The following is a 23,268-nucleotide window of genomic DNA, read 5'->3' as shown; positions in this document are numbered from 1 at the left end:
ACACATTACATTTGTACCCTTGTAAGCCACTGAATAATATTTGACACATGGTTTGTGTACAGTAATTGTTAGTTTGAGTTAGTTGATGATTCATATATTAACTGATGTAATGTCTTTCTGTTTGTGGAGGCTGATGAGGGTGGAGCAGTTAAAGTGGTACAGGGTGAGGCTGGAGAGGAAGTGGAGCTCAGGCCTTGGGAGGCAACTAGACATAGTAATGAAGATGACACTAAGGTAAGACTTGAATCACTGTTCACAAACTCTGCCTATGAATCTTCTACCGATTCTACCTACAACACAAAATACACAACTTGAACTGACCAACTTTCACTAAAAATACTTTACAAAAAAAAATATATATATATCCTGGACGAGCCCCCAATTTGTGTTAAAAACAAGTATATTTATAAGTATAAATAAGTAAGTATAAATAAGTATATTTTTCTTATTAATCGAATAGGAGTATGTTAATCAACTAAAAATATATATAACTATAACAAAATCGTTAAATAGCATGTACATGTCTGTGGCAACATTTAGTGTTCAGAATGCATGTAAATCTCTGTAAAAAAATGTAGCAGAAAATGTTTGTACAGGAACGCTTAAAATGGAATACACTGCAATGCATTCCAGTGCTGTTTCGTAGATGTAACATAGGCTGGCCGATTGGTTCAGTTGTGTTAAACTAATGCCAAACTAATTCCACAGCTTTTATGTAATGTGTGAAATAGGGCTGCGATGACAAGAAGTCAATAATAATAATAATAATAATAATAATAAAAACTGTATAAATAATGATCATCAAATTATATTTTAAAGTAGAACATATTTATTTGTATGAATTTAAACAGTTCAGTTCAGTTTATTTATATTTCAGTATTTTTATTATATAAAACGTGTTCTAACATCAATCTATTAATCTTGTCATTAAAATGGAGCACATTTGAAATACAGGTCTATAGATGTACATATCTATTCTCTTCCATATATAGATGTACTGTATATTTTTATATGAACCGTAGCTATCATACAATTATTTTCAAATAAGGAGTAGTCACATACATGACTTCATTACAGAAAAGGTAATCAATCTTTTGATTTCAGAGAGTGATTGTTAAAATGAAAACGAAAATTCTGTCATCATTTCTTCTGTGGAACATAATATAACATATTTTGAACAATATTGGCAACCAAACAGTTTTGGTTCCATACAATTTATTGTTTATCCATACAGTGGAACACAATAGGAAGCAAAACTGGTTGGTTACCGGCATTATTCAAAATATCTTCTATGTTTCACAGAAGAAAAAAGTCATACAAGTTTTGACTATCCCTTTATGAGAAGGGAGTGTGTGATCCTGCTGAATATTCTCACCCAACCACCTTGTACCTGATAACACGATGTGGAATGAATGTTTCATTAATTAAAGGAATAACAATCAGCTGAAGTACTTATTAAAAAAGTGTCAGATGCAGTCCTTGTGTGAAACAGTTGTTTTTTGGTTTGTTTTGTTTAGCAAACACTTCTCACCACGAGAGAGTCACCTCTGTCTGAATCACAGATGTCTGAAGAACCTGTGAACAGTGGTTCAAGTCAGCATGACATAGGTAGGACAATGTAGATTGTGCATTTACACTTGGAGAGGATGCCAGTTCACCTTTAATCTGAGCTTGCGATGTTTGTTTGTGCAGGGCCCAGTGGAGAGACTGCAGCCGATAATCCTCTTCGTCTGGTGGGACGAATGATCTTGCATCAAAGTTACATTTGTGCCCTCATAGCCATGATGGTAAAACAGATGTTCTCTTCTGTCTATAGATGTAAAGCTTTGTGCTGATTCATTGTTGGAGCAGTAATTTTCACCTGAATAATGTGTTTTTGTTCTTGCCTCTGCAGGTCTGGAGTATAACATACCATAGCTGGCTGACATTTGTGCTGCTGCTGTGGTCATGCTTGATCTGGATGCTGCGGGCACGTCAACGCTTTGCCACAATTTGCTCTCCCTTCATTCTACTGTATGGTTTAGTGCTTTGCTGCCTGCAGTATGTGTGGGCCATGGACCTAGAAACAGAACTGCCCCAGTACATTGGCACCATGAGCCTGCGCCAGCTGGGTTTGGACCGAGCACAGTACCCCTGTTTGCGTTTAGGGGCCATGGTGAGGACAGTGAAGTCCTGGCAAATGTTTTTTTTTTTTTGTATGACTGCCATTGTTGTGTAATACTAGTTGATATTGGATAATAATCAAGTTGCTATTTAAAAGAAAACATTCTGGGTTAAATAGAAGTTTGCTCAAATAAGTATTTACAGTGTGATATTGATTACCAGGAAAATTCATTTTGATTTGGCCTTTCTTTTCTTTAAACAAAAGTGGAAGTGGAAGTGAAGGGGTTTTGTATGTAGGGCTGTGCTATTAATCACATGCAGCTGTCATGTGCATCTTGTCAGTAAAGTCGGTCAACATTAATATTAATCAACATTATGCCACAAGTGCTGTCAAGCTTGACTTGTATTAAACCTAAAATGTTACTATAATGTAGTGTTTCCCAACACTGTTCCTGGAGGCACACCAACAGTACACATTTTCAAGATCTTACTTCTCAAACAAATCCTTAAATGGATATGTTAGAAAAGGTATAATATGTATTGTTGCTGTGCCTACATAAGTTTGGACGCACTGCTTTTAGTTTAGAATGCACAAAGTTTCTGTATAAAATTCTGTATTGGGATAGAGATGGCTGCCATAAACCTTAAAATTAGTCAGAAATGTTGATGGGAAAACTTGTTCTGACTTGCTACATCTTTACACAATCCAACCACATGTAAACCACATGATCAGTCATAATTCTTATGATGTTTCATAATACACGGAGCAAAGTGTAAATATTGCTTCACTCTTTTTCTCTTTATTCTCAGCTGCTGTTCACGTTGACATTTTGGCTTTTGCTGAGACAGTCTTTAAAGGACATGTTCAGCAGGAAGAAGAGAATAACTGCACCATTGCAGGAGGTCACCACTGGAGGTGAGCGAGAGCATCAGGAGAGACAATTTTGTTTGCGTTTTGTGCCATTTTTTTTTTTTGATGGATCAAATGTAGAGAGAACAGGAAGTGATGTTGGGCCCGGGAACAAGAGTCAAACTCACATCTACTACATGATAACCCTGTCATTTATCTGGAACAAGAGTGCTAACCACAAAGCCAGAATAAATAGATTTATTTCTGAATCATTCAGGAAGTTCAGGAAATTAAATCACTGTCTATTACTCATCATTATGAAAACATTTGTAATTCCCCCTCCTCCACTTCATCTATTCTTTCCGTTTTTTGGTTTTCTTGGCAAACATACACTGCCACCAACAATCAATTTAGTTTGAATTTTCCTTTTGTTTTCATTTTGAAAAGCCTGTGGACTTTTGCTGTTTACCTGATGATAAGTGTTTGCTAAACTTTCTGTAATTTATTAGTCGATATGTCATGCACAACTTTTACAATTATAATTCTGTCCTTATTTATTGATGCTTATGTTAATCCAAACCTGTATGAAAATCAATATGTATAGAAATCAAAGAGAAAATGTGTAGATAGTTTACTCTACTCTTTTCCAAAAAAAAGGGAGAGAGAGAGAGAGAGAGAGAGAGAGAGAGAGAGAGAGACAGTTGAGCAGTTATGACAAAAAAGCACCACTTGAGTACTATAAAATTAGGGTTTTATATACAAAGTCATAAAAACTTTTGCTTTGAGTGGGTAAACTCTTCTTATTTTGTCTTATTTTATTTTTGGGTTCCTCATTTCACCAAAGATAGTGTAGTTTAAGTGTTTTGTTTTTCTTTCTCTTTCAGAGAACACAGGTCGAAATGAGTCGATTTTGAAGGTGTTTGGTGGTCTGGTGATGAGTCTGTACGCTAAGTACTGGATCTACGTGTGTGGTGGCATGTTCATCATGGTCAGCTTTGCAGGAAAGCTTGTAGCCTACAAGATAGTCTACATGCTGCTATTTCTGCTTTGCCTGTGCCTGTATCAGGTACACTTTTACCAGCCCACATACAGTGTGAAACATAATGCTCTTCTCTAAATTTAGTCATAAAACTGAGCAAAAAAAAAACCTCTCTGTCCTTAGGTGTACTATTCTCTCTGGAGGAGGTTGCTGAAGGCCTTCTGGTGGATGGTGGTGGCCTACACCATGGTGGTGCTCATTGCTATATACACCTTTCAATTTGAGGACTTTCCAGGCTATTGGGGAAACTTCACTGGATTCACAGAACAACAGTATGTCCCCTGGTTTAGTGTTTACTATTTGTGAGTGTTTCAGAGGATATAGGAAAAGAAGGACCTTAATGTCATTCCAAACCCATGTTTTTGTGGAACACTAAAGGAGAAGTTTCTTTGAATGTTCCTGCTTCCCTTTTTCCATACAATTAAGTGTGGGTCCTTTAAGCTTTAGAAGAGCTGGAAAAAAGCTTCAAAAGGCTGTAGTCACACATACAAATTCTGCATTGTCTTATTTTGTGTTCTATGAAAAGTCGTATGGGCTTGGAATGTTATATGGACGAGTAAGTGAAGTTACAATTTTTATTTTCATGTACATTACTTGTGATAATTGCATATGGTTCTCCATCTTTAGGTTGTCTGACATGGGGCTGGAGACGTTTAAACTATCTGAGCTCTTCACCAGTATTGTGATCCCAGGCTTCTTCTTGTTGGCCTGTATTCTACAGCTTCACTACTTCCATAAGCCCTTCATGAAGATCACAGATCTGGAGAATGTCACACCCATCAACAGGCATGAGCACTACCTCTGAACTGAATAAATTCAGTTTTATTTATTAATTTTTTAAATCTGATGCCGATTCCCAGGGTATTTTTTTATTTCTCCATTTAACCAGTCGCATTCTGTGAGAAATATTTGAAAATATTGAAGAGATATTGCTTTTTTATTATTTTATTATATCTGACAGTGCTGTTCTTGATCTCCCCACAGGAAGAGAGGTATAGAGAATCCCGATTTGGTTCGATCCACAGAGGAAGTAAGAGCTGAGGAGGAAGATCTCATTACAGAGCAGGGTGATGATCCATCAGAGGTCGACGGTGAGAGTAATAAATACTGCTTCTGTGCTGGTCAAACTCAATGAAAGGAATTTTAAACTTAATATTGGCCAATACTCATACGGTTGCCAACATACACCCCTAATTGTAGTGTGCATTCTTACTCTGTTTTCAGAAGCGATACCCAGCAAGTGGGGACTGGTGATGGACAGACTAATGGTTCTGTCTAGCAAGTTCTCTGACACCTTAACCCATGTCCAAAGTTTCATTTGGAGAGTATTGGAGCTGCACATCATCAAAATTGTGGCTTATTGTGTCGTCTGGGTGGCGCTATTGGAGGTCTGCACACTCTTATATTTAGGTCATTTCATTGTGTCAGTTTCTTAACCTGCGTTTATGTACTTTCTTAGCACACCAGAGAAACAGCCATCTGCTTCCACCTATCTTGTTATGAGGTGATAATATGTCAGTGTTACACACTTCACTTCACTTGCCTTGCATTTACTTTCTTGTGCTCCCCCTTCATTCAAAGCCATCTGCAATGAACTTGGTCTTGGTGGTGCTGTGGAGTTTTGCCATGCCTTACGGCCGTTTCAGAGCAATGGCCTCCTGTCTCTCCACCATCTGGGTTTGTGTCATCATCGTCTGCAAGATGCTGTACCAGCTCAGTGTAGTCAACCCTGCGGAGTACTCCAACAACTGCACTGTGGTAAGACAGGACACCTAAACACACATGCTTTCAAACACACTTTTTTGTTGTTGTTGTTGTAAAGTGCTTTCTAAGGTAAGCATCACTGTTACTATGGCATCTGTCATTTGAACAAATCCTGGACTATTTAACATCACATTTTGAAAATTAAAGTAAAATTAGGATAAAAAAATGTTATATCCATCTATCCATCCATCCATATATTTGAGACTACTCAGAACAGCATATTATTATGACTTTTGCATGAGAAAGCACTCCCATTTACTTCATAAATGTAAAAATCTAGTTTATATTTACCTAAGTACTTTTAAATACATTCATGCGGCAAATACACACTTCCTCCCACACTTGTACCAGAATTAATAATAGCAACACCGTCTCGCACAAGATTTGTGTGATGCTTGCATCTCGGCACCCTGCTGGTCTCATAAACTTAGCACTAATTAAACAAATACCCTGAAGCATGGATGAAGTTGATGTGTTTACTCTTGCATTTTATCAGTGTTTGAAAAAAAGAAAAAAAAAAGAAAATTGTTATTCTCCGGTGATTTACAAATGCTTCGGCTATTCCTCAGGCTTGCTGTTTAAAAGACTTATGTTTATCTCCATATAAATGGCCAAGTTTTCCTCTTCTGAGTAATTAGTCTATTCTGCAGTCAGGATTTTGCCCTGCAGCCTAAAAGATGTCTAGCAGACTTGAAATGTTCCTTGTATTTCTGGCCAGTTTGTTTCTTTCCATTCAGTAATTGTGGAGTGTCCTAAACAGATTCAACATGATGTAGCTACAAGATGTTATGTTGGTACCTTTCACTTTCAGTGAGGACAGAAAAATAACTTAATGTTGGAAACTTGCTGGTTTAGACCACATTGTTTACCTCTTTTCCATCTGTATTGTAGCCAATGGTAAATGAAACCAGTCTAGAACCGGATGAAATGCTGAACTCCACCCTGTATAAATCACCTGTGGACCCTGCCAAGTGGTTTGGTGTGAGGAAAGATGCTACTATCCTTGGTTACACCAAGGTGAGATTCACATGAACAAAAGCGAACAAAAATACTTACTCAATTTGATCTGGAAATTTTCACATTTTCAGCTTTTTTATAGATATGCTCAAGTCTAAATTTTTCACTTTTTTAAAAGTGAAATCTCTGTCTCTAAATGATAAAAAAAGAGAATTAATTGGTCAAATGTTGACTTTAACTTAAAAAAAAAAAAGCTTGGAGACGAGATCTATTATACAAGCTCACAAGAAGTATAGGTATTTTTGTGTCTTTGTTAATATTACACACCGTCATTTGTCTTATATCATATACGGTTACAGTTTTAGTAAGTTGCACACGAGCTCGGTGTTCTGTTCCATTAGGATCATCTGCTGGTTCTCATGCTGCTGGTGTTTGAGGCAACAGTGTACCGCCACCAGATTCATCACTACAGACAACTGCAGTGCTCACCTCCCCCAATTCCAGTCATCTTTCCCCAGACCACCCGAGACACGCTGGACAAGGGTCTCCTTCACTGCATCAAATACCTGCTCGACTACAGCTTCTACAAGTTTGGCCTTGAAGTATGACATCCACCTAAACTAAAAACATCATAAATGCATGCTGTTGGATATATATGTATATGCATGTTTCAGAATTGATATATCAAACCATTTCTCAATATTAGTTGTTATAAAAGCACAAATAGTAAATCTAATGTTAACTTGTGCATCACTTTCACCTCTAGATCTGCTTTCTCATGACTGTGAATGTTATTGGCCAGCGTATGAACTTTGTGGTTATTATCCACGGCTGTTGGTTGGTGGCCATCATGGTGCAGCGACGCAGGGCAGCCATTGCGAAGACCTGGTCTAAGTACTGCCTGTTTCTGGTTATCTTCATGATATACCAGTATGTTCTGTGTGTGGGCATCCCTCCTGCACTCTGTATAGGTGAGTGTACCACTCCATTCAAAACAACAGTGATGTCACTTAACATATCACTTGACATATCACACATTTTTGTGTAAAAGTAAAGGAATATAGAGGTTGCACAGCTTTGTTCTTTTGGACATTCACACAAGATGGGATTTTTGATTAAAAAAAAAAAAAGAACACAAAACACTTGACTCATTTTTAAAAGCCAAGCTTGTGCTGTTGGGCTGCTGGTCTCTCAACCTGTCCTGCTTAACGTGTCCAAAACCCCTCTTATAATTAATAAATTATGAATTACACAACTAATAAGTTTATTCAGCCTTACTCGGATACATACAGTACAGTACTCTCACGTTAAGTGACATACAGAGGTTGATTGAAAAACTGATTGTAAAAGGTCAACTAGCCAGGACTCAAACTCTGGACGTCCAAAATGCAACAACGCTATATATCTATATATCAGTTTTCACCATGCTAAATGTGACTTGAAGGCATTACGATATTGTAAACATTAACATGATGTATGTCTATAAAGCTTTGAAACAATGTATTATGAAAAGCTCTATACAAATAAATTGGACTTGACTTTATTTGACCTAAAACGAGTATAAGTCAGCTCAGCTGCCAATTACCACAGATTAATTATAAGAACAGTCTACGCTGCTTAGTATCAGTACTAGATGACCTGACTCTGGTGACCTGATCTGTCTCACATGGCTATAGATTACCCCTGGAGATGGAGAACCTCTGTAACTATCCATTCAGCTCTGGTTAAATGGATCTACTTACCTGACTTCTACACCATCCCCAACTCTAGGAACCTCATTTGTAAGTGACACCTTCAACTGAACAGCAATACACTGTAATTACTTACCAGTTATCCTATAGTGGCTTCAAAACATATATGGAAACTTAAGCCATGTTAAAAAATGTATGACAATGACTTTTCAGTCAACTATCAAGGCTGTTAGTCTTATCTAATACAGTGATGAAAATTGTTATTTTAGGTGGGGCTTAATATATTATTTATTTAACATAAGAGTGAGCACATGTTTGACTGTGTCAGCCGTTTCCTACTATTTTATGTACAATATGTTATGTTGCTTAAAGGGGTCATATGACACGATTTCATGTTTTCCTTTCTCTTTGGAGTGTTAAAATGTGTCCGTGCATAGATTAGATCCGTAAAGTCCCAAAGATTAAAGTCTCAAACCCAGAGAGATATTCTTTCTAAAAGTTTAGACTCAACCACGCCTTCCTAAAACGCTTCATTCAAACACCACAAATCTATGCCACTGTGTTGGAAGATTTGCATAACGCCTCCGCCTCGGCCAATCACAACGCTTTAGATAGCTAGCCAATCAGAGCACATCGCAGGTTTCCGAACTCTGAGCTTTGTAAAAATCTAAATGTTCTGTTGCAGCGGACTTCCTTTTGCTGATGTGTGCCTCCCAGCAGTGGGCTGTGTTTGAAAATGAGAAGAAGGAAGAATGGATGGTCATGGGAGGTGAGAACAAAGACAACCCTGACCCCATGGAGGATATGCCCTTCAACCCTGCCCCAAACTTCATCAATTGCAGGTAACACATTGTGTGTACTTTAGTTAAGAATGAGAAATAAAAACAGCTTTACTCGGTTCAAATCTAATACAAAAGGAGCTTTAAAAGAATACTTCACCCAAAAATGTACAAAAATAAAATTTGGAAAATGTACTCACCCTCAGGGCAGAGTTTGTTTCATCATCGGGACAGATTAGAGAAATATAGTAATACAGTATAGCATTTACTCACTATTGGATCCTCTGCAGTGAATGGGTGCCGTCAGAAAGTGCGTCCAAAAAGCTGATAAAAGCATCCCAATATTCCACAAGTAATCCACAGCAATCCATTCCATCAATTAACATCTTGTGAAGTGAAAAGCTGTGTTTAAAGAAATAAATGGTATTTTAACTTCAAACTTTTGTTTCATGCTGAAATCCATAATAACACTTCATTCAGTGACTAATGACATATTTTGTTTCTCTCACAACAAAATCCAATGACACACTGCTTTTGTTTAGAACTTTTCATTCATAAACGTTGCTTGATCTGTGCGTATTTCTCTCCTGATTCAGAAAAGGCAACTTCTGAGTCATGTTATAGATAGAGGACTTGTATTTCAGCCAGAAGCAATGGTTTGAAGTTAAAAACATCTTAATGGTTTTATTACAAACACACAGCATTAACCTTCCAAAGACCTTAATTGATGGACTGGAGTCGAATTGTGATGTTTTTATCAACTGTTTGATTACTCTGCACGAACTAAACTGGTGTATTTTATAATCTTTAGGAACTATTTGCTTCATTAATGTCTTGTATTGAAAAGTAATATAGGTGTGTGTCTCTCTCTATGTATTGAAGGTCCTATTTGGACATGGCAAAGGTCCTGGTGTTCCGGTACATGTTCTGGTTTGTGCTGTCGGTGGTGTTTGTGACCGGTGCCACTCGGATCAGTGTGTTTGGTTTGGGGTATCTTATGGCCTGCTTCTTCTTCCTGCTCTTCGGCACACGGCTGCTGATCAAGCCATCACGTACACGTCTGGTCATGTGGGACTGTCTGATCATGTACAATGTGGCTGTGATCATTTCCAAGAACATCCTGTCTGTGAGTGGACAGTCCTACTACGCTGACTCACTAACGTGCAAACAGCTTCAAAGAGAACATTTGCTTACAACAGCCCTGTTCTTGTGTTAGATCCTGGCCTGCGTGTTTGTGCTGGAGATGCAGAAGAACTTCTGCTGGGTGATTCAGCTCTTCAGTCTGGTGTGCACAGTCAAAGGCTACTATGACCGTAAGTTTTGCACTGCTGCTGTGTTGCTCTGGAGTGGTGCTTTTTAAAGTTTTCCCACGGTGCAGTTCTTTCGTATCATCGTTGTTAAGCACGCTGTCATAATATTGTACTTAAAAACTACAATATTTACTGTTTTTGACTAGAGTAAAAATATCCTAATCTAAATAAATACAACATTGTGGCAATTAGCTATTCTAAATTGTTTATATAAAAAGAGAGTGCAGTGGAAAATTTTGAAAGTCATTTAAGTGGTGTTTTGTTTCCATGGCCAAAACCGAAATATCAAGAGTTAAGAGTGCAAGAAATTAACCACATCATAAAATGCTTTTGGTAACACTTTTTCTTTTTTTTTTTTCTTCTTTTGAAAAAATTGTAATACTTTTAAATCAGTCTGATTAAGGCTCCAATCAAATTAAATGCAATGCAAATTAAATGTCAGCTCAGCTGAATTATAAAAATATACTGACATATAGTCGATGACAAGTTCTCATAGTGATGAAATGAACTTGATTCTTGAATAGAATCAGCAGGCCAATGCTTGTGAAATTTAGCTTTTAAATGCACACAAATGAGATAAGGTGCATTTTTTTTTCTCTACAATTTAAAATATTTTTCTAGGGTATGTGCACAACATTTTAAATATGCCACATTACAGACCACCGCACAGTCAGATGGAATCTTATTTATGTGTATGTGTTTCTTCCTCAGCTAATTCAGTGTCTGGGAAAGAATGCTCTCTGCCTGTGGAAGAGGCTGGCATTATCTGGGACAGTATCTGTTTCTTCTTCCTCCTGCTACAGAGGAGAGTCTTCCTCAGTTTTTACTTTTTGCATGTATCTGCAGATCTTCAAGCATCGGCTCGACAGGCCTCTCGGTAAGTGCGCCCCCCGCTGGGCACATCAGAAGGGGCAGTTGGGTCAGATATTTCATGATTTCCATTCAGTCCGGTGTGAGAACATGATAAATCTGACTTACAACTCTAGACTTTTCTTGTCCAATTCACTAAATGTTTTTTTCAAAGTTTTGGAATACAACAAAAACAGTGATTTGGTGTATATGTTTCTAGTTTCTAATTTCTAACATCTGAAGTTTATTTTCTGACCTGATTTTTCATGTGTATGTTTGCATTAAGGGGTTTCGAGCTGTTCCGAGCCAGCATTATAAAGAGCATGCATTTCTATCAGCAGGCAGAGAAGAAGTCACTTCAGCAGCTAAAGGAATCGTGAGTTAACGCCGTCCTTTTTACATTATTCAATCATTCAATCAGTGTCCTTCCTGAGCTCTATATCTTTATTTTTCCTCAGGATGAAACGCATACTTGACAAACAGCAGAAGTATAAAGAAGGACGCAAAACTTCAGATATAGAGGAGCTGCCATCAGGTACAAATGCATTACCATTCTTTTCTTCTGCTATCACTTTTAAATCTTATTTACACCCAATATTCGCTTTCATCAAGTGTCATTTGATATCACATGCATATGTGAATTACATTTGCAGGCTATGGCAACTGGGAAAATATAAGTGAATAGTACATTTTAAATGAATGGAATGAATTTTATTATTTGGTGTATTCTTTTAACAAACTAATAGGAAAAAGGAATGGAATGTTTAGGCGATTGTGAGAAAATATATATATATATAATTTTTTTTTTTTTTTTTTTTTTTTTTAATAAGCAAACATGCACAAGGAAGGGGATATTTAGTATGTTGTAAATGACTGTTCAAATTCCATGGAAATCAGAAAGGGTTTCTGTTCAAATTCTGTGCAGAGCTACTAGTGAGAGAGCATCTGTCATAGTATTACTTACATGTGTATTTCACAGACTCCGAGGAACAGAAGAAGGAGAGACAATTATCAAAGTCCAAACAGTGGCAGTATCCTTGGATGGACCATGCAAATGGTATATTCACAGTCATACTTACTGAATATCAAACTTAGCCCTGCAAATCATTTCATATCATGTGAAGATGGTGGTCTAAAGTTACGTTTTTATTGTCCTTTCCATTACTTATAAATAGCTCTATAAATGTTTTATTGTTTTAATTTGAAGTCACTATAGTTTTAGTTATCTATAATGACCCTGTCCACTATATGCTGTGTATCAGAGGGTTTTGAACATATTTTCTTGAAATAGAGCAAAAATTCAGACTGCAACGATGAGTTTGAGTATGATTTAATGTTGTTGTTTTAGTGTTGCATTCTGGGGAATACTACATGTTTGAGTCTGACAGTGGAGAGGAAGAAGAATCCTTTCAGGAGGAGCAGAAACCTCGTCAACAGACTGCCTTTGAGGTGACATGCTTTGTGCTGACTTTGCTCTATGTTTGCTAAGACAGTGTTTATAGAGATAAATGTGTAAAGTTTGTGTCTAAACTGTGTTCTGCAGCTGGCATACCAGGCTTGGGTCACCAGCGCAAAAGAAGCTCTGAAAGAGCGTCAGCAGAGACAGAAAGAGCAGAGAGCGGAAGCAAAGAAGCAGCAAACCTCTCAGGATACAGGTTGAACATTGAAATATTCTGTATCCATATTAAACATACAGTAATACATGCACAAATAAACAAAGCAATCAGCTGCACACTTCATCAAATTTCAGGAGATTTGTCTATTTCTTTCTGTGGTTATCAGATGACACTGAGGACGGCGGAGCAGTTTTTGATGGGAAAGAAGTGGAGGAGATGCAAGAGGAAGGCGATGATGTGGGTAAGTCATGGGTGAGGAAGAACTGTAAAAAAAATAAACAATTAAAATTACTTTTTCAAGTCATAATGCAGTTTCAATGTTGCCACTAAATTGTCTTTCTGTGGTCAGTTTACTCTTTGATCTGTTTGCAGAGCAACAGTTTGAAGAGAGTTTTGCTAAGCAAATTAATTGATAATATGATAAAGATAATGATAATACATGTAGGTTAATGGCACAACCATTTGATAATAACTACACTAGTCTAAAGTTGAAGTGGCTTTGATCCACTTAATCAAAGTTGTTCTCAAACCAAAATGCTTTCTTCTCTTAGGACAACTTTGAACTTTTTTGACCCAGTTCAAATGTTGACTACTGTATATCCCCTTTTAAATATAAAGATTTATCACAGCCTAACTGTAAGCATCTGCGAAATGCAAAAGAGCTTGAGGGGTGCCTTGAATTTCACATGACATCCTAGTGCATCATTCTGATTTCACAGCATCTCAAGCCACTGGCAGTGATACAGTTCAAAGGATTCTGGACATACTGAAGTTCCTGTGGGTGCTCTTCCTGGCCATGGTGGACGGATTCACTATGTGGCTTAATTTGCTCACCAAGCAGTATGTTGACACTTCTACGATCCTCTCTGAGGAGCGCTACCTCTTCATCCACAACATCAGCCAGGTAGGCAACACGCTCAAACAAACCTTATCCAGTGTGTCATTGACACTGTTCTCATGATTTCTGATCCATTCACAGAGACCGTCGAGAGAGCCCATGGATGATCAGATATCACAGGACAGTGAGAACCTCACTGTTGAGACATGCCTCGATGAAACGGACACAGACAATGTTCGCTTCAACAGTAACGTTGAGTGAGTCTAACCTGCCCAGCAGCCAGTTTCCTACACTGATGCCTACATGGCCAAGAATGTCAAAAATGTCAATGTTTTGTTCAAGGACTTTACATGGTCAATATCAACAATTGCAAAATGTTATTACAGTTTCTAAAAGGCTTATTTGGTGCTCAAAGAACATTTCTTATTATTATCAATTTTGAAAACAGTTTTTGCTGCTTAATATTTTTTTTATTTTGTGCAAACAATGTTAAACTAAAATTTAAATGTTTGGTATAATTAAGATAAATATAGACAGTAAAGAGCCACTATTAATAATTGCGCACCAATAATAATCCATAATTAAGCACAAAAGTAAAACATTTACTTTTGTATGTTTGATTAGATATTTTTTTGCAGTGTTTATGATTAATGCCGTCTTCTAACGAGACATGACATCACATGTCCACAATGAAAGTAAAAGTTATTTTGGATTTTGGACCAATGATATTCCAGTGTGGGCTATCCAGCAAGAGGTCAACAGAGTGTCTTTTCTATGTATTTCGTTTTTGTCAGTTACGACCGAATGTCCAATTTGTTTTGCAGTGTGATTGAGTTGGAGACACTGGGTGGTTTTCCAAAGTCCCGTGACTTCAGCAGCACAACTCTATCCTCTGCACTCACGTTAGAGCTTGATACAGAACCCTTTTACAGCCAACACACCCACCGCCCTCGACGCTCCAGAACCGCAAGTGAACTGCTTTCAGAAAGGTGCTGCTTTCTATGACATGACTGTATGATCGTTGGCCATTATTAAAGAGTACAGCACTTCGGCACGCTCTGATGTTTTTGCATTAGAAATGCTTTTTAATCTAATTGACATAATTTTTTTGCATTGACTGTTATTTATTTCAAATAAATGTATAAATTCAACTTTGAAAAGCGGTGTGATGCATAAACAATTAACAGTTTTTATAATATAAATTTGTTTAACTTTCACATTGCGAATAAGACCTCTTTGTTAAAAAAAATAAAAAATAACAAAATTAAATGGATAGTTTTGTTTTGCAGTTTGTGCAGTTCAGTTCTTTTCTCTGTGTGCTTTATTGTAGGCCGTTAAGTGTTGAGGAGTTGATACAGAGTCGTGAATTTTACTCGTCTCAGAACCGACTGCTGAAGCTGCTCTTTGCGCTCTATAATGTTCTGGCGGCCCACTCTGAGCTGGTCTGTTACTTCATTATCATGCTCAATAACCTGGTGACGGCCTCTGTCATCTCACTGGTGCTGCCCATTCTCGTCTTTCTCTGGGCAATGCTGTCTGTGCCACGACCTTCCAAGAGGTTCTGGATGACGGCCATCATCTACACAGAGGTGAGGAACAACAGACAATGCCTTTGTTACAGCGGATTTTGTTATTTGATTTTGACATGTTTCAGATAATATATATATATATATATATATATATATTTTTACTCTTGTTATGTTACTGTTATACTGTGTTTATGATAATGCTTTTTAGGGTTTTTTTTTCAACTACCTTTGAAAAGTCTTTTTTTTGTCACCTTTAATTCTATTCTATTGGGTGGGTGGTGGTGTTAGGTTTTAATAACTAGCAGCTAGTGGGAGCAAGATTAACCTAGCTGGACTATTTTGGTCAAGTTGATTACTGTCATTTTGCATTGTTGACACACTGTTTTTCCTATATAATTTTGTTCAGTTGCTTTGACACAATCTGTTTTGTTTAAAGTGCTATATAGATAAAAGTACAAAATATATATATAATGTTTCAAAAACAGATTGAGTGCAGTAACCCTGTACAGCTTACCATATGAAATGAGAGCCAGAAAAGGAATAGTTTATTGAAACTTTAGACAAAATATAAAAATAATGCTTTTTTTATATATATGTATAGAAGAGTAAATTTAATGTGCTTGAGTTTTCATCTTGAACTAACAATATAAAAGTTATTCTTATGTAAATATCTAAAAATTATTTCACTGCCAAAAGATGTGCATCACAAGGGGTTGAAGGTTTTTAGAATTACAAGCATGTAAGCTTGTACGGCCTGTTGTTTTCCAGCAGAAAAAGATTTTTTTATTTACAAAACCAAGCTTTAAAACTTTAAAAGTAAAGTAATAACTTAGTGTGTGTCTTTGGCATGTTGTTTGTCGCAGGTCATGGTGGTGGTCAAATACCTGTTTCAGTTTGGCTTCTTCCCGTGGAATACTGACTATGAGCTGAAGTTAAATGAGGACAAGCCGTTCTTCCCTCCTCGCATCCTGGGACTGGAGAAAACTGACAACTACATCCGTTATGATTTGCTCCAGCTACTGGTCCTCTTTTTTCACCGGTCACTTCTCCAGGTATTTAGCTAAAAAAAAACAAGCCTAGACCAGTTGAACTGTTTCAGATGCTTACCATCCTAAAATGGTAGAGTTAGAAGCAGTCAAAATTCAAACGTTAATTCTATTCAAAATCTTTCAATCTGAAAGAAATTCATTGGTATGGAAGTTACCGTTGCATGCCTAATTTGAAAAGAAAATCCAATGCTGACATATCAGCGCATTCTACATGGAATTCATAATCAATCTCGTTATGTAACCATCATGGTGTCGTTTCTGTGAAGACGTACAATCTCCAAACACCTAACTTGGCATCTAGTTTGTTTGTGATATCCTTTTTTTCCCCACTTTGCCTCTCTCAGCGTTATGGTCTCTGGGACCAAGAGGGCCCTCTGGAAGAGAAGAGCAATCTTTCATCTGTGGAGAAGAACAGGAATGAAAGAGACGAGAAAGACTTTCAACTCTCAGATGAAGAGGAGAGCCGAGCACAGCCAGAGCCCGACACGGAGGTGCTGTCAATGACACCGTCAACAGAAACACCGACCGATGCTGAAATACAGACTGACCCAGAGCCCAACATGCAAACGAATACCACAGAAACCCTTGATACAGTGAAAGAGGATGGAAAGAAGAAGAGTCCTTTCCTTCGCTTCCGCAAGAAAAAACAGTCAGAAATAGGTCTGTTGGGGAAAAAAAGATTATTTACAGTATATAACTAGATATTTAATATACCTGGATAATGTCTGTGAGATTGTACTGAGTTAGCTGAACCTGTATCTGTTATGTGTAGTGTTCTTTTGATATATGTATAAACAATCCTCTCATAGACACCAGACAGAAGGAACCCAAGAAGTAGAAGAAGTCCAAGAAACGCAGCAAGGACTCCAGTACAAAAATCTTGAATGCTATTGGAGGAAAATTCAAAGGACTTTTCTTATCCATGTAAGATTCTTTTTTTTTTTTTTTTTCTCAAGCCAGCAGGAGAGACTAGATCATTGCAGCTAATCAAAGTCTAGCTCATTTTAGACCATTTCTGATCCTAATAATGTGTTAGTACATGGTAAAATTAGCTCAAATGCTTTAGAAGTATTTTGCATGGTCAATTCATGTTAGCTAATGTAATTAAATCATGTTAACAAATAGAATCTTATTGTAAAGTCAGCATTATTTTTATTTCACAAAAATTTAAACTGGACCTCGCACAATTATTTTCTTATATTGTGTACAAACAAAGAAAAATGTGTAACATTTTGCAGTATGATACATTTATATATGTGTATCTTTTAAATGAATAACTAATAATGCTGATATACTGTATAGCATACCACAAATTTATAAACTGACATATCACAAGCTGTCTGCTGATTCACAGGTTTCTGCTCACTGAATTTTTGAATTAATGTGACATTTTGTGTTTAACTGCCATTTCATTTTATCTTGTGGTGTGTTTTCATCTGTGCAGAGTGAACAATGTCTATAAGCCCACCTGTGGATTCTTCCAGAACATCCTTCATGCAGAATATCGGGCAGCTACTGATGTCTACGCTCTTATGTTTCTTACTGACGTGGTGGATTTTATCATCATCATATTCGGTTTCTGGGCTTTTGGAGTGAGTAAAAGAAACCTTACATTCTTCGTAATAAAAACCTTGAAGGAATTTGCATTTGGAATAGCATAATTTGCCATGATTTGGAATCAATCCTAAATTAAAAATTGTCAAGCACAGGTTTGAGTTAAAACATCAACTGTAAATGCAACTAATAAGATACTAATAAGATAAATGTATAGTAATACTACATTTATTAAGAACTCAAATTAAACAGACCTGTTGACTTGAAACCAGTTGAAAGTCATTTGAATGTGAAATGTTTGCTCTGTCTCAGAAATACTCGGCGGCAGCAGATATAGCCTCCTCTCTGTCTGAGGACCAGGTCCCCGAGGCGTTTCTAGTCATGCTCCTCATTCAGTTCAGCACCATGATCATTGACCGTGCACTTTACTTGCGGAAGAGCATCTTGGGAAAGCTCATCTTCCAGATTATACTGGTTTTCGGGATCCACCTGTGGATGTTCTTCATCCTTCCTGCTGTCACTGAGAGGTAAGGGAGTGTTTAGATGCAGTTTGAGTATCAGGGAAGGTTCTACTTCTGTGATCTTTGGTGATCAAAATCAAATGATTTAAGATATTTTGAGATATTTTTCAAGGAGTATATAATTTCCTTTTTTTTCACAGGATGTTCAATCATAATTCAGTGGCCCAGCTCTGGTATTTTTTCAAGTGCATCTACTTCACCTTGTCAGCGTATCAGATCCGTTGTGGCTACCCTACACGAATCCTTGGAAACTTCCTGACCAAGAAATTCAATCACCTCAACCTCTTCCTTTTCCAAGGGTGGGCACTTTCTTTTCTTCATTTTTCAGTGTCGTCTTCAAAATTGATTTACTAATAGAATGAGAGTACATTTTTCGTAATAGAGATTTATACATCATCTTAAAGTGAAATAAATAAGTTTTCCATTTATGTATGGTTTGTTAGGACTGGCCAATATTTAGCTGAGCTCAAATATTGAGAAAAGAGAAAAATTCAGTTTTGATATATTTACAAAATATCTTCACGGAACATGATTTGTACTTAATATAATAATGATTTTTGGCATAAAAGAAAAATTGACCCCTACAATGTATTGTTGGCTATTGCTGTAAATATACCAGTGCTACTTATGTCTGGTTATGACTTGTGCTCCATGGTCACATATATGTAATAGGCACCATTTTTAAGAAATAATGAATTTGTTTCCTCAGGTTCCGCCTGGTTCCTTTTTTAGTTGAGCTTCGAGCAGTGATGGACTGGGTTTGGACAGATACGACACTGTCTCTCTCCGACTGGATGTGTGTGGAGGATATCTACGCTAATATCTTCATCATTAAATGTAGCCGAGAGACAGAAAAGGTAGCAGCTCTTCTTGATTCAAAACACTGGCATTCAAAAACATTTTGATATACCTAAAATTTCGGATTAGTTATTTGTTTATCATTCAGGTTATTATGGTCATATAATCCTAAATAAACTGAATATTTTTGGCATTTTCTAGACAAAGGATATATATCGATGTCACATTACTATTGACTAAGTAGCCTAGATATGTTTAATAAATGTGAAAAAAAAAACCTAGCAGTAAAGGTGCCATAAGCCCTATTCGCACAGAATTAGTATTACCTTGTGACCTCAGTGGTGGAAATTTGTATTCTTTCAAGAGATTTGTTCATTTTCAGTTTGTGCACCAAAATGATTCATTCGAATTCGTTCACCAATTTGTTCAGTGACCATTTCTTTATATTACATTAATACGCCAGCAGGTGGTGAAAAAGAGCGTCTTATGAGTTTGTCATATATCACCTAACCCCATGTCGTTCCAAACTCGCAAAAGCTTGTTCGTCTTCGGAACACAATTTAAGATATTTTGGATGAAAATCGGGAGGCTTGTGACTGTCCCATAGACTGCCAAGTAAAAATAGACTGTTAAGGTCCAGAAAAGTATGAAAAGCATTGTCAGAATAGTCCATCTGCCATCAGTGGTTCAACCGTAATGTCATATGGCGACGAGAATATGTTTTGTACGCAAAGAAAACAAAAATAATTACTTTATTCAACAGTTCGTCTCCACCGTATCTCTCCAGATCACTGTAGCGCAATTTTGTAAAATATGAGCTGAATTGCAAGCAGCGTACACTTTTCTGTGTCAGCTGCGACATAAGGATACGTTTTCTTTGTAAACAAAACCACACGTGTGCTTAAGGTCATCCTTTCATTGGTACATCCTTTCAACCACCGTAGCAGTGTTCGTTTGGAAGTGGACCGAGACCACCTCTTCAGCTGGGTCTCGGTTCGGTTGTTTGGTCTGCACCCGAGTGCGATTGTTATATTCACACCAGTCCAAAAGATCTGGGGGGGGGGGGACGAACTTGAGTGGCATGACAGATTTTGTACCTTATTCATGGAAAGTGTAATATCTTGATCATTTGATTCTAATGTGTACGCAATCGTACTTTTGGGCTTAAACTTTTTCTCTGCAGAAATATCCCCAACCAAGAGGGCAAAAGAAAAAGAGGATTGTCAAATATGGAATGGGCGGCCTTATCATTCTGTTCCTCATTTGCATCATTTGGTTCCCACTACTCTTCATTTCACTGGTTAAATCTGTAGTGGGTGTGGTTAACCATCCCATTGATGTTACCGTCACAGTCAGGCTTGGTGGTTATGAGGTAAAATTCAATTGTAACATTTCAATGAGTGTTTAATAGTTTGATCATTTGAGAGTTTAAATTTGAGATTTGACTCATGTGTCCTCCTGCAGCCTTTATTTACCATGAGTGTGCAGCAGCAGTCCATCCAGCCTTTCATTGAGCAGGATTATAATCGTCTCACCAGACAGTTTGGAAAAAACGCTGTAAGTAGACATCAACAGTGACAACTCCATAACAGTTGATACTGATAATGACAAGATAACTGATATAATGCTGTGTATGCATACGATACAATTTAATAGTGACCGTAAAGAAACATACTGCACACAGATTTGCTGAAATTAAACAGTTTATTTTACACTACATTTACTCAGACTTTCATGGAAACTCTTTCAGACTGAGAGAGATGTCGGAAGCTTAACGGTGGACACACTGAAGTCATGCAACTGTGGTTTATAGTCTAAATTAAGTGTTTTACTTCTGGCAGTTTTATTTAGGCTTCAGAATTCATAAACTTTGTTCATTTGTAAAATTTCATAATTAACAAAAAAAAAAAAAAGAGTAGCATTACAGCCATACCAGCCTTTGCTACTTAGAACAGTTGGCTTTTCCATTAGTGTCCAATACTGTAATGTGTCCACAGGTGGCCATGCAGTTTATTACCTTGTACAGCTATGAAGACATAGTCACAGCCAACATCGAGGGCAGCTCCGGGTCAGTGTGGCGGATCAGCCCACCGAGCAGACAGGAGCTAATAAAGGAACTCCTTAGCAGCACAGGTGACATGACCCTCCGTCTGGACTGGAACTTCCAAAGGTCAGTTTGATGGAGAAGCACAGTGGTTTTGAATGAAACTTGCTTCTGTTGGGAGTACAGGACCTCATGCTCATGTGTTTGTGTCTGAAAGGGATCTGGGGAAAGGTGGCACAGTAGAACATACTTTTGACAAGCACTCCATCAGTTTGTCACAGAAGAACCCAGTCAGAGCAGACCTGGCCTCGCTGCTTCTGGGCACCCGGAACGATCCTGTGTAAGTTTTGTGACTACATGAGGAGAAAATCTCAGTCTTCCTTTAGGTTTAGGGTTGATGGAAGCCGAGCTCAGATTCCATAATGAAGTGTCAGTTTCAATGTTCTTAAAAAGATCAAAGTAAGATGGAAGTAGTGAAATATTTAAAGGGATAGTTCACCCAAAAAAATGTAAATTCAGTCATTAATTCCTCACCTTCATGTTGTTCCAAACCCATGAGACCTTTGTTCATTTTGGACACGGATAAAAATAATTTTGATGGAATCCGAGAGCTCTCTGACCCACCATAGTCAGCAGCATAGTTGAAGCTAGGTGAATACTTTTTGTTAGCAAAGAAAACAATAATATAATTTATTCAGCAATTCTTCTTCTTCAAGTCTTCCGCCATTTTGGAGAGCAACCCAGAACGCAATCAGCGTTGTTTACGTTCAGAAGCCAGCACGCACGTGCTGAACATAAACAGCGGCAATTACATTCTGGGGTACTCTCCAAAATGGCAGAAGAAGGTGACTCTGGGAGAAGAATTTATGAATAAATTAGTCTTGTAACTTCGTGAAATTACGGTTGAACTGATTTGCCGATGTCCTTGCTACGTTTCTGTGCATTGATGGTAATGGTAGTATCCTTGCCATCTATGGAGGGTCAGTCAGCTTTCGGATTTTATAAAATATGTCTTAATTTGTGTTCCAATGATAAAAGGAGGTTTGGAATGACATGAGGGAGGATAATTAATGACTAAAATAAAATATTTGACAACTGTTTTATGATCAAAATGTTAAATGACCGGCAGTGATGCAAACGACTCAACTTTATGGACATTTTAAATTGAAATTATGATCAATTTATGTGATGCATGTAATTACTGACTGAATGTGAGAAGACAAGTTCCGTTTTGTATTTTCAACATATTAGTTATACAAATAAAAGTGCATAGTTCACTATTCTATTTCTTAATCCCTCAGTGTTCAAGACATGCTAATGGCCTTGTTTTTGGACTCGGATTGTGAATCATCTCTGTAATTTTCTTGTAGACACGTGCCGAACATGTTTCCTAACTACATCAGAGCACCTACTGGAGCTGAAGCAAAGCCAGTTAGCCAGCTGTATGAAGGTAAAAATAATTCATCTATTTAGTGTTTTAGTCAGGCTCAAAACATTTTTCTAATGATTTGTGAGGGATCTCCACCCTGTTTGAGACATAATGAACATTAATTTATACTGTCGTGTAACATCATATTTACATCTAAATTCAATTGTACTTAAATATCCAAATATTCCCTGGTCTGCCATATACATTTTATGATGGATTGATTAATGGCAGAATGTGGCATAACAGGGTGAAATCAACATGGAACATATCTTTAAAATATCTTATTGTAGTATTTACTGTAATCTCTATATATATAAAACATATTTTATCCTGGCAGGTGATGAGGATGGATATCAAGATGTGACTTTGTCACTGATGAGGGAAGCCTCTGTGAATACCACTGGAGCTCAGGAGTGGTGGGACATCAGCATTGCAGACTGCAAGGAGTCCTGTGGTGTTCTACCTATGGTCATCTTTAACGACAAAGTTAGCCCTCCAAGTTTGGGCTTTCTGGCAGGATATGGGTACACGTCAATCATCCCTTTCAT

At 37.4% G+C, this 23,268-nt stretch overlaps 1 protein-coding gene across 1 annotated transcript in view; it reads left to right on the top strand.

Annotated features, from left to right (window-relative positions):
- piezo1 (piezo type mechanosensitive ion channel component 1 (Er blood group)) overlaps positions 1 to 23,268 on the top strand; it is a 100,173-nt gene that overhangs the window by 74,952 nt on the left and 1,953 nt on the right. The window contains 42 exon segments of the mRNA XM_026268165.1: positions 130 to 234; positions 1,518 to 1,608; positions 1,693 to 1,787; positions 1,895 to 2,155; positions 2,914 to 3,019; positions 3,838 to 4,019; positions 4,116 to 4,264; positions 4,620 to 4,778; positions 4,977 to 5,083; positions 5,217 to 5,380; positions 5,574 to 5,750; positions 6,648 to 6,773; positions 7,115 to 7,315; positions 7,480 to 7,684; positions 8,390 to 8,494; positions 9,090 to 9,246; positions 10,066 to 10,309; positions 10,400 to 10,496; positions 11,205 to 11,370; positions 11,629 to 11,718; positions 11,801 to 11,877; positions 12,322 to 12,399; positions 12,691 to 12,791; positions 12,886 to 12,997; positions 13,125 to 13,199; positions 13,678 to 13,862; positions 13,938 to 14,053; positions 14,621 to 14,785; positions 15,127 to 15,385; positions 16,189 to 16,377; positions 16,719 to 17,034; positions 17,184 to 17,298; positions 17,819 to 17,966; positions 18,241 to 18,455; positions 18,590 to 18,748; positions 19,159 to 19,306; positions 20,431 to 20,619; positions 20,712 to 20,804; positions 21,245 to 21,417; positions 21,509 to 21,631; positions 22,662 to 22,741; positions 23,058 to 23,244. Of these exon segments, the coding sequence (XP_026123950.1) occupies positions 130 to 234; positions 1,518 to 1,608; positions 1,693 to 1,787; positions 1,895 to 2,155; positions 2,914 to 3,019; positions 3,838 to 4,019; positions 4,116 to 4,264; positions 4,620 to 4,778; positions 4,977 to 5,083; positions 5,217 to 5,380; positions 5,574 to 5,750; positions 6,648 to 6,773; positions 7,115 to 7,315; positions 7,480 to 7,684; positions 8,390 to 8,494; positions 9,090 to 9,246; positions 10,066 to 10,309; positions 10,400 to 10,496; positions 11,205 to 11,370; positions 11,629 to 11,718; positions 11,801 to 11,877; positions 12,322 to 12,399; positions 12,691 to 12,791; positions 12,886 to 12,997; positions 13,125 to 13,199; positions 13,678 to 13,862; positions 13,938 to 14,053; positions 14,621 to 14,785; positions 15,127 to 15,385; positions 16,189 to 16,377; positions 16,719 to 17,034; positions 17,184 to 17,298; positions 17,819 to 17,966; positions 18,241 to 18,455; positions 18,590 to 18,748; positions 19,159 to 19,306; positions 20,431 to 20,619; positions 20,712 to 20,804; positions 21,245 to 21,417; positions 21,509 to 21,631; positions 22,662 to 22,741; positions 23,058 to 23,244 (6,290 nt within the window).

The sequence above is a fragment of the Carassius auratus genome, chromosome 7 (assembly GCF_003368295.1).
Source record: "Carassius auratus strain Wakin chromosome 7, ASM336829v1, whole genome shotgun sequence".
In the NCBI taxonomy this organism is placed as follows: domain Eukaryota; kingdom Metazoa; phylum Chordata; class Actinopteri; order Cypriniformes; family Cyprinidae; genus Carassius; species Carassius auratus.
This window is presented reverse-complemented; position numbering and strand designations above follow the sequence as displayed.